The sequence below is a fragment of the Sinocyclocheilus rhinocerous genome, unplaced genomic scaffold, assembly GCF_001515625.1.
Source record: "Sinocyclocheilus rhinocerous isolate Xijiao unplaced genomic scaffold, SAMN03320098_v1.1 scaffold1538, whole genome shotgun sequence".
NCBI lineage: Eukaryota > Metazoa > Chordata > Actinopteri > Cypriniformes > Cyprinidae > Sinocyclocheilus > Sinocyclocheilus rhinocerous.
In genome coordinates, this window is record NW_015661872.1 from 704934 (window position 1) to 716774 (window position 11841).

At 37.0% G+C, this 11841-nt stretch overlaps 2 protein-coding genes across 3 annotated transcripts in view; both read left to right on the top strand.

Moving 5' to 3' along the window:
* Window positions 1-7509, top strand: part of LOC107726636 (lactation elevated protein 1 homolog B-like) — a 28942-nt gene extending 21433 nt beyond the window's left edge. The window contains exons 8-13 of the mRNA XM_016536298.1: window positions 2142-2224; window positions 2823-2893; window positions 3086-3186; window positions 6025-6165; window positions 6362-6475; window positions 7061-7509. Coding sequence (XP_016391784.1) covers window positions 2142-2224; window positions 2823-2893; window positions 3086-3186; window positions 6025-6165; window positions 6362-6475; window positions 7061-7189 — 639 coding nt within the window. The 3' untranslated portion in view covers window positions 7190-7509. The remainder of the gene's footprint in view (window positions 1-2141; window positions 2225-2822; window positions 2894-3085; window positions 3187-6024; window positions 6166-6361; window positions 6476-7060) is intronic.
* Window positions 7510-8989: 1480 nt separating this feature from the next.
* The window catches only part of LOC107726619 (forkhead box protein O3-like), a 33571-nt gene continuing 30719 nt past the window's right edge, over window positions 8990-11841 (top strand). The window contains exons 1-2 of one of the 2 annotated variants that reach the window (XM_016536263.1): window positions 8990-9530; window positions 10493-11200. In XM_016536263.1, coding sequence (XP_016391749.1) covers window positions 10661-11200 — 540 coding nt within the window. In that variant the 5' untranslated portion in view covers window positions 8990-9530; window positions 10493-10660. The remainder of the gene's footprint in view (window positions 9531-10492; window positions 11201-11841) is intronic. The other variant, XM_016536264.1, reaches the window with a different exon arrangement.

The following is an 11841-nucleotide window of genomic DNA, read 5'->3' on the forward strand; positions in this document are numbered from 1 at the left end:
ATTATTATTATTAAGAAAAAAATATTTTATTTTTAATTAACTTATAATACATAAAAACTAAAATTATTATTATTATTGATGATAATGAAAAAGAAGTAAGTTTATATTATTTTTTATTTATTCTTTTATTTTTTATAATGTCTGTCAGGTAATGCAGACATAAAATTCTTCTTCCACTTTTTATTTCTATATTTTTATTTTATTTATTTTGCATATATATTTTCCTGACCTGAGACATCATTAAAAATGGTGTCTTTAGAAATTATACCTGCCTCTGTAAACAGACAGACAGGCAAATAAATAAATAAATAGTGGGCTGCTCACCTGACTTTATTTATTTATTTATTTTTTGCTGTTTGCAGAGGGATGTATAATCATTTTACAACTTTTGCTAACATTGGGTTGGCTTGTCATGGGCAAATTTTAAAGAGAGGATGTGTTGTTGAAGTAGGGGTGGTCTAATTCAGTGGCCAAGTCTGTTAAAAAAAAGTTGTCAACATGGCTGAAATTGTCCACTAAACAACAGCCATTAATCTTACTAACAGCAAGTGCTAGTGCTAAATCTAAAATTATATCATTATAGTTGCCATTTTAATTCCATAGATACAGGTTTTAGTTATTTATTAAAAGGTCAGTCAGTTAGAAGATCCTGCACATTTTGAGGTGTCTGGCGGGTCTTGTTGAAGGCATCAGATTTGCGTGGCAAAGTGAATTCTGAGTTGAGAAGGGCCGACGATGAAGATCTTTGAGGAGTTATGAGTCCTTATTAATGAACCCATCAAAGGCCATAATCATGCAATGATCCACAAGAGGACGTGTCTTCAACTGATTATGAAGAACCATGCGCTGGAATCATTACTGATTGTATTTCTCTCCCCCTCTCCCTCCTCACGATTACTCTCCTGCGAGATGGCCCATCAACCGTTAAGATTTAAAGGCAGAAATGGAAAGTTTTTACAAAAAAAATAAAAAATAGACAGAATAGGGTGTGCAGAGGAATAACCAGTTTTGATGGCTGCTGGGGAAGCGCGGTTGTCGTGGCCGTGGCGGCTGTTTACATGGCGGCCTGGTGACAAGGTCGAGCAGGGTTGATGAAGTGACACTTTTCCTTTTGTGTTCTTCTGCTCACGGTTTGTCAGCCTGTCATTACGGCTGATTCAGCCAATTGGTTTGGACACGGAACTCTGCGCTCGAGAGAGAAAAGTTGACAGCGCTGGAGAATGGGGGGGAAGAGGCGAGAGATACAGGAAGAAGAGGAATAGATCGCTCCTCGCTCGCTCTGTGTGGTGATTGCTAATTATCTTTAGTTCAAGGAGGAGGGTGGCGGAAAATTCACTGATTTCATAATTCGCTGGAGCTGTCATTGAGGACTGATTCAGGCAAAGGCCTCTCGCCTAAATACCACATATTATCCACATCCTGTTAAAAATAATCACCCTTCCTTTTCATCAGTCATTTTTGTCATCGTTTCTCCAGCATTTTGTTCCTTTTTTATGTTTTTTCTTCCCCGTCACAGAGGTTTGATATGCTGTGGTTCCACACAGTCACTCCATAAAAGTGAGCCACTAACATGTTTAACAGTGTTGACATAGTACGCATATTTTATTTGACCCTTAACTACATATCACTTTGTTTCAAAGATGCTATTTTAGCAGTAGAGTAATTTCATATCACAAAATAAAAGTGCAAAGATCCCATTATAAACTCTCTATACTTGCATTGTGAAAACTGATCAAGTTTATCCCTCAATCGTTTACTGTTTTAGATGGATGGATGGATGGATGGATTGATGGATAGATAGATATATATTGTTTAGACCATGTAAAATAATACTATGAATACCTGGATGCTAACAGTAGTTTAAAATCATTAGAAAAGGCCAAACTTAATGCATTTCTTAATTATATGGCTTACAACAGGTTAATATGGATCACAGTATTATTTTGTTACAGCAATTAAAATGTGTTTTATTAACCCACAGTACATGTGGCATTGTCACCCCCTAGGGGTGAGCTGTGTATTGCAATACAAAATACATGGCAAAACAGAACTACTGTCATTTAAACTTGCTCTTGAAACGCTGTCACTTTCTTCTTATTTGTAACTATTCTCTTTTACCACATTTCTCCTTTGCTGTACAGGAGCACTGTCATACTGTCAGTCTTGACACTGGAATAGATTACCGGACAAGGGAAATGGAAGCAGCAGGAAAACTATACTACATGTAAGACAACTCTCTCTCTTTGTGAAAGAGTGATGTAACAACATTCAATTAATAATTTATTTTTATTAAATTCATAATTTATTTTTTTAATTAAATATTTTTATTTGGAACAGTGGAACAGTTGGAACAGTTATTTTACCACACATAAATGTTTCTCATATAAAAAGATGGCAGTTGTAATAAATCTGAGTTCTAAAGGGGGAAAAAATTTTAATGTTTCAATTGCCTCTGATCTCAACTACCGACTGAGAAGAGAAAACAGAACTGATAATAAATGGCAAGGGAAAGAATTACATATCATGAGTGCACATTAATATAAATATACACTCAGCGTCTTTTTCTGACTTATTATAAACCCTTTATCTCAACAGCTGCTCTTTTAGAGGATGTTAATATGCATGAGTTTGTTGACACCTGATTGCTGCTCCCTCTTTTTCACACTCTCTCAATGTTTGTGTTTTGAATCCAACATCCTGTTCTATTGAGGCACTGTGAAAATTCAAACACAAGCCTTCAGCACGCACTGTTTGATGTGACCACTTCAAACCTGGTTAATTTCATATTCAATTATCTTTCTCTTTCACCTCGCTTTCCATAGATCAAGTGAGCCTGATGCAGAGAATGCTGTCAATACACTGTTTGAGGAACTGGCATACAGACAAAATGATGGTAAGCGAGTTAATTTGCCTTTGCATAGATGGGGGTTTTAAGGTTAAGAGTGGATGTTTCTTGACTTAGTGTGTGAGGTTTAATCTTGTAGTGTTAGCTGTTTTTATGTGAAGACTTTATCGTTTCAGTGCTAAAGTGTTAGATCTTTCTATTGCAGTCAGTAACTGTATGTCTGCCTCTAACCATTGATAGTAACCAGGCCAAGGGCGCTGAACGTGCAAGGAAGAGAAGTAACCCTGAGCAGAACCTGTGGAACCATTGCAGACTGCACCTTCCAAGAGCTGTGTGAGCGAGTGAGTGTGTAGAAAATGACATAAAATTCTGGTTTGAGATTTGTATTGTGGTTTCTTTTCCAAACGTTTTAGATGTGGATATAGGAGGGCAGTGGTTAAACTGGAAAGGAACAGCATTCTGGCACCTTCAAAAAAGGAATACTAAAATACTTGGTGCTTGTCATTCCACCTATATTTAGTCAGTGTAATCACTCTTAGTAAACAAATAAATGAACAAATGGAGTAAGCTCATTGCATTTAAGCATTATACTTCCATCTTCCAATGTGGGCCACTCTCAGTTCCAATAAAGTCATAAAAAGCCCCTGTTTTTAACACTTAGGCAGGTTCTGAACCCAGGACCCCTCAGGTCAAAATTTTTTTGCCACTGGACCTGGAAATACCATAAAGGCTTAAAGGGATAGTTCACCTTCAGTTGCTGGTCCCCATTGACTTGCATAGTATGGGGGGGGGCGGGGATGCTAATTATCCGTTTAAGTGATATTTGTATATTTATTTGTACGTCTGTGTATTTTATTTTATTTTTTTTGCTTGATTTTTACATTTATTTTTAAGTTTAAGTTTAATTTAAGTTTCAATAAGATTTTAAGACAGTTTTGACAGAAGTCTCTTATGCTCACCAAGGCGGCATTTATTTGATAAAAAATACAGTAAAGATATTTCATTTAAAAATATATATATATTTTTATTATATTATTAACTTTAAAAAAAAAATTTTTATGCCATTTATTCCTGTGATTGAAAAGCTGAAAAAGATTTCGGCAGACAGTACTCCAGTCTATAGTGTCACATGATCCTTCAGAAATCATTGTAATATGCTGATTTGGTGCTCAAGAAACATTCTTAGTATTAACAATGTTGTCCATAATATTTTTGTGAAAACCATTTTTTTCAGGATTCTTTGATAAATAAAACATTTCAAAGAAAATTTAAGAAGAGCATTTAAAATAGTTTTTTGCAACAATATAAATGTATTTATTGCCACTATTGATCAATTTAATGCATCACTGCTGAATAAAAGAATTAATTTCTTTAAAAAATAACTTAATCAAACACAAACGCATTTCAACATAGGCTATTATTCTTGGGATGGAAAGGAAATCGTCTTTGCTCCAGAATCATCACCAGATTTAAAAAATCCACCAAAATCCCAGTTTAACCTTTGCTTACTGCTAAGGATTGTGGATCCCAAAGTCAATATATATTACTCTCTTAGGGAGCTTACTTTATTCTCTCTTATGTATCACTCTGCATTTTCCACTTTATTTGCCATATTCATCTACCACTACCATATCCATCGTCCCACTCTCCTGATACTATGTACTGTAATTGCCCATGCCTTCATCCATCCGTCCATCCATCTCTCTACACCTTCAATTCATCATTGCAGCCCTGTGTATGGCTAGTCTAAGCCAGCTTGTATGTATGTGTGTGTGCTTGTTTATGTATGTAACCTTGGACTTGGTTTACCAGTATGATGCTCCCTTTTTTGTTTGTGAAGGAAAGAAAGAATGAGTATGCTGCTCTCTAATGGAGCCGAGGCACTGTCTCTGCGTCCTTCAGTGCTTTTGAGAGCGCTGTTCACTTCAACGCACTGAGAGTGTGAGTGAGTGTGTGTGCGTTTGTGTGTGTGCATGTACATGTGTGGATTTGTCTGAAGAGTCCTCAACTTCTTCGTCTTCATGGTCAGGCTAATGCAGTTGGGACTATGTCAGCATGTGTTAATGTGCCTTTCCACTTAGTTACCACTGAGATACATGCTGCCCAGAGAAGATACAGAATATAGGATGAAATAGAAGATTAGAAACAAAAATTCAAGAGGGAATAAGCACATGATATGAGAGATAGATGGGTAAAAAGGTATGTGCCAAGGCTTCAGAGACATCAGTAAAGTTTCCCTCTCAATCACTGTCATGGTGGAGAGACCCCTGAAGATCAAGCAGATGAATGTGTGTTTTATATTATATTTCCAAACATAATATACACTGTTCAAAAGTTTGGGGTTGGTAAGATGTTTTTAACGTTTTTGAAAGAAGTCTCATATGCTCATCAAGGCTGTATTTATTTGATCAAAAATACAGTAAAAATTGTGAAAATCTATTGAAATTTAAAATAACTTCTATTTGATATATTTTACAATTTAATTTATTCCTGTGATGCAAAGCTGAATTTTCAGCAGCCATTACTCCAGTCTTCATTGTCATGTCAGTGTTGAAAACTGCTGTGCTGCTTAATATTTTTGTAAAAACCATGATACTTTTTTCCCAGGATCTTCTGATGAATAGTATAAGTTCATAAGAACATCATTTATTTGAAACACATTTTTTTTTTATTTGTAACAAAGTAATACTCTTTAATGTCACTTCTGATCAGGCGTGGCAGAGTCTTAACTTTGATAAAGAATATCTCTTTGGTTTTGAGACTTTAGTCTTTGCAACTTTAGGGATCTTATCTATGCACAATCAGCTTGTAACACTCCAAAGAGAAAGGAAAACTTGAAATCGCATCATATGACCCCTTTAATGCATCCTTCATGCATTAATTTCTTTTTTAAAATCATCATTTACTCACCCTCATGTCATTCCATATCTGTATGACTTTCATTCTTCAGTTTTGAATAATGTAGTGGTCTTTTTTTTTAAACATTTCATTACAATGAATAGAAATAAAAAAAATTAAGCAAAAGCTCATGAGGATGAGTAAATAAATGTAATTTTAGTTTTTTGATGAACTATCCCTTTAAGCAGAAGGGCTCACTAAATATGGCTAAACATCTTTGTATAATCATTACTGTTACCTAATTTTTCATGTGTGTTTATGTGCTTATCTGTTGTTTGCAGCCATTGGGTGCAGGGGATTATTTAGAAATCGCATGGCAGTTTGACACGGTCATCATACGGAATGTTCCTCACTTTCGAGTCGGAATGAAAGACCAGGCTAGACGCTTCACCACACTCATTGACAACTTTTATGACCAAAAGGTAACGACTCTTCAAAACACATACTAACTTTGACATCCTTCAAGCACATGCAGGCCTTAAACATGTCCATCGGCAGAACCAAAAACACTTGTTATTCATGTGCAATCCTCAAATACATTTGTTTCATAATAACTGTCATTCTCTGTTAGCACCACCAACCTATCGACATGGTTCAATTATGTGTTTGAACTCTCAGGTTAGAGTGGTGATATTGGCTGATGCACCATTACACCGCCTCCTTGATCAGGGACTGATGACTGGAGAGGAAGCAAAAGATCGCCTAATGATAGATGAACTCGGCCTTACCGATGTAATGACAACACCCTAACAGTGCCACCTATTGGCATTACATTATAATTCTGAATCTATACATAAACACTGAGAGCACACGTTAAAGCAGCACTATGTAACTTTTTCTGTGTTCAAAATTTGCAAAATGTATATAATGAGCATTTCATCATGTACATCATGAATTCATATTCCAAACCGCATTTTTGTCTTATTCCGAATCACTACGGTACACTTATAATAAGTACTTATATTTGGACTATTGTAGCCTGGTCGGGTCGTCACCGCTGCGGAGTAACACATACCTGCGTGAGTCGCCTCGTCACCGCTGCGGAGTAACACATACCTGCGTGAATCGCCATAGACATAAACTTAGAGAAGTAGCTCATGTTGGAATGTTCTTCCGCGGGATGTGTGCAGTTCTGTTTATTAACCGCTAGAGCGCCAAAAGTTACATAGTGCTGCTTTAATGTTGCATGCATGTAAATATACTTAGTCATGTGTAGATAAAATCTCTCTGGTTTATTTTAACGAGCCGTGGTTCTTTGCTAATTCCTGTAGAAAGACATTTGTAATCGTTCATCAGACCTTCATTTATTTTGCTCAGGAGGCCAGTGAGCGGCTGACATTGTTCACAGCAGATGAAGAGGTCTTTGCCTTCCAGAGGACAATATCTCGCCTCACAGAGATGCAGACAGAACAGTACTGGCTAAGTGGGGATCGAAGTCAAACATGAACTGAAACTCCCTTGCAGTAGCCAACTACCTCTTAATAGAGTCTTTGTCGCCTCCAAAAACATTTGAGATGGTACATTTCCATTACCAAAAACAGACTCTAACCCTTATCTTATTACTTTAAAAGCAAGTGGAAGTGTCCATATTCTCACATCACCATTAATATGTAAAACAAAATATCATGGACTGCAGGACAATGCATATGTTGCAAAATAAGATGATGTGTAGCACCCTCTAGTGGATCGTGTATTCTGTTGTATTTAGTACATGATGTACTTTGAAATACACTCTTACTGTGGGAGAGGGAACAATATATTTATATTTAAATGTTTGATGTCTAATGTGAATTTATGCAGTTATGCTTCCTTAAATATCAAAGCATATTTACATATTTAAGGAATAATAATTGCTATAAAAAGCAATATAATAATTTACATAAAAAGTAATAATTATGAGATAAAACGTAAAATCATAAATTATCATGATTTACCAAAGCGGGGTTTTTTTTCTTATGTGGTGGAAATGAGCTTCCATTCCTAAATTATTAAAATGTTTATGAAAAAAAAACATTAAACATTGGTTGTACTGGTTGTGGTAATGTTAACGAATCTCCACAAACAAATTTTATTTTATTTGACTTTATTTTATTTTACGTGACTTTATTATTTTATTTGACTTTATTTTACTGTATTTTACTTTACTTTTTATTTTTTTAATTTAATTTTACTTTATTTTGTTTTGACCAACCATGATGAGCATAACCTCCAAAAACGTTTATTAATCCAGTTTCTTTAAAATCATAAAGGGGTCTAGTTTCTGTAATTTCTTGAAACTGAGGTCTGCTTTTGCCATATTTGAAACATCATTTGTGGTTATGTTCAGTTAAGTGTTGCCTTTGCATTGGAACAGTGGAGATAATGACAACATTTTTGATGAACTATTCCTTTAAGATATCAGGCTACTTATCAGACATCTGATTATAACACATTTGTCACATTAACTCTCTTAATACTGTACTATTGGCTAATTCTGGTTGCCTGAAAATGTTGTCTCTAATCTATAGCACATTCCAGATAATATGCCCAGATAATGTTGTTTGCATGTCTGAACTACAATTTCTAGCAACTGAATCTATATGTGGAAATCCGATAAACTGATAGGGGCTCTCAGTGCTTGGAGTTAATTTTAAATGCCAAGATCCAAGAAAGACAAAAAGAAAATAATTAAATAAAAATAAGTGAATAAATAAATGTAGCCTCTAATTACAGTCTATTCCAAGTACTGTGAAAATACAATTTTGAAACTGAGCTCTGCTTTTGCCATATTTGAAACATCATTTGTGGTTATGTTCAGTTAAGTGTTGCCTTTGCATTGGAACAGTGGAGAAAATGAAAACATTTTTGATGAACTATTCCTTTAAGATATCAGGCTACTTATCAGACATCTGATTATAACAAATTTGTCACATTAACTCTCTTAATACTGTACTATTGGCTAATTCTGGTTGCCTGTAAATGTTGTCTCTAATCTATAGCACATTCCAGATAATATGCCCAGATAATGTTGTTTGCATGTCTGAACTACAATTTCTAGCAACTGAATCTATATGTGGAAATCCGATAAACTGATAGGGGCTCTCAGTGCTTGGAGTGACTTGTTTGAACGTCCTCTCGCCTGTTGGCAGCTGTGATGGGGAGCAGTGGCCCTTTAAGAGGCGATCCCATGCGCGGAATCTAGGGGGCAGGTCCCTGTCAGCGGTAGAGGCTGCGCTTCCCTTCTCGCCCTCCTCCAGTCACTCAGTCCTAAATTGAGCTCGTTTGAGTGCTGACAGAAGATTAGAGTAGATAGTCCTCCTGTGCCTTTAGATAGATAGGTGCAGAGAGAGAAAGGGCTTTCTGGATGGGAATTTTCCGCAATGTACCGTTCGTGACATCGAGGCACTGGCGCGCGCTCTAACAAGACACTATCATTAAGCGATAGTTGCGTCTCTACCTTTAATTGTTAAAGAGACTTCGGAATGCGAAGAGACATCGGGTCAAACTGGCAAATAATACAAAATGATCAGTTCTGTCTACGAGCACGCGTAGTTTAGTCCTCGTTATTGTAGTTGTCTTGATCTGACATAACAGCGTTTTGATTCTAGCCAGCTCTGACAGTTCAGTTCTTTTGTCACTACAGTGACTTGCTGCTTGTGATGGTAGTGTGCAGTGACGTTGTGGCGCTTTGTCCGTGGCTACTGGCGAAGTGCGCTGGAGAGATATAGTTGTATTACATCAGTGCACCAAGTGACTGGTGTGCGACACAGAGAAGAGAAAGGGCTCTGGCTGAATGGTGCGTGTTGAGGTATTGCATTTTGCATTCTAATATTATAGTGTGTACGCATGCATATGTATATGTGTATATATATATATATATATATATATATATATATATATATACACACACACACACACAATTTTATTCATTGTTATTGTTATTTACATTAGATACAATAGTAGTGCTGGTTGACAGTTGCTATTTACGTGCGCAGTTTGTGTAAATACACCTTAAGTAATTTACTGATATTTTGTTTGGAATTATGCTAATTAGGCTTTGAAAACGTTGCAAATACTTGTAGACTCATATGAATAATGTAATTTTAAACATGACAGATTTTTAAAATGTTTCTCTTTTTGGTCCCCTTTGCATTGAGGCTGTTTTTCGGAATCCAGCCAACCATCATATTAATAATATTGACTAATATTGAATATTGTTATGGAATAGCAATACATTTGTGTCCTAATTTTTTCACTTTCACAATAACAGTGGTTTTAATATCTCATTCGTGCGGTCATCTCCACTGGGATACGAATAATCTAATATGAGTCAGGATGTGTCATTGTGAAAGTGTAACGAGCAAGAATGTGTGCCATCAAGCAAGTGTTAAACTGAAATGAAAGCGGAGCACTTTGCATACAGTATACACGCTAATCTTTGTTTATATCTTCACGTGAGTGTTGCGCGGACCAACGCATACACGTGCGCGCGCACCCAACATTTCCAGAAGCGTTTAATTTTCACTGGTTCATCAGGCACATCGAAAAAGAATACGTTTAATTGAACGTTTAATGGTTTTTGAAATAGTAGCTTAAAATGATCTTATTTTGATGGCAAAATGTTAAATTTAAAGAGCATAATAATCTCTCTCTGTAATGTAATGTGTATGTGTATGTATATAATGCACAGTTGTATATAAATGATTATGATGTATTTTATGTCATATGGCTTTAAATTGTGTATTGTATTTTTGTCTTTCTGAAACACAGGGAGGGGTGTTAATTATCATTAAAATTTGTACTAGTCGCTCAAGAAGCATTTAAGCACCATTTAGAGTAGAGGTGCATTCATGGAATGCGACTGTGACCGCTTCCCACTGCCTATTTAACTTTGACCAAGACAATACAGAGGAGTGTCAGAGAAGGCTGGTAGAGGTGATGGCAGAGACAACCCTGGAGCCACTGTCCTCTCAGGACGTTGCCATCGATCCGGATTTTGAGCCACAGAAACGGCCGAGATCATGCACTTGGCCACTGCCAGAGTCCAGCTCGGCCAAGCCTGCATCCAATGACACTGACATAATCCCAGAGGAAGAGGATGATGAGGATGACAATGCAATGGCAATCAACGCCAACAGCGTGGGTGAAGGAGAGGACAATGGCAGCCCAAGCCTGGCTGAGGAACTGCATCCCGCTAGCGGTCAGGAGAACACAGGCTCCCCGCTTTCTTCTCACCCCACTTCTGCAACCACGGCGAGTCCGGAGGCGAGCGGTCAGGGCAGCCAACAGCAAACTCCCCGGAAGTCATCTTCAAGGAGGAACGCATGGGGCAACCTGTCCTATGCAGACCTTATCACAAAAGCCATAGATAGCACCCCAGACAAGAGACTGACATTGTCCCAGATCTACGAATGGATGGTCAGAAGCGTCCCATACTTTAAAGACAAAGGCGACACAAACAGCTCAGCTGGTTGGAAGGTAAGCACTCCACTCAAGCAGTGCCTCCCAACTGTGTTCCTGTAGGCCACCAGACACTACACATTCTGGATGTCTCTACTAATAAGCTGATGAGTTTAATCCAGTATGAAGGGACATTCTGTCATCATTTACTCACCCTCATGTCATTCCAAACCAAACTTTCTTTCCTCTGTAGAACAAAGAAGATATTTTGCAGAATGTTGGTAACCAAACAGATTTGGGTCCCATTGACTAATAGTAATTTTTTAGTCTATATTATGGAAACCAATGGGACCCCAAACTGTTTGGTTGCCTACAATCATTAAGATATCTTCTTTTGTGTTTTACAGAAGAGAGAAAGTCATGCAGGTTTAGAATGACATGTGGGAAAGTAATTTTTGGGTGGACTATCCCTTTAAGCAGACATCCAACTTGTGTACTGTTGGAGAATAGTAATTTTTTAGTCTATATTATGGAAACCAATGGGACCCCAAACCGTTTGGTTGCCTACAATCATTAAGATATCTTCTTTTGTGTTTTACAGAAGAGAGAAAGTCATGCAGGTTTAGAATGACATGTGGGAAAGTAATTTTTGGGTGGACTATCCCTTTAAGCAGACATCCAACATGTGTACTGTTGGAGGGCCCCTTCAGGAACAAGGT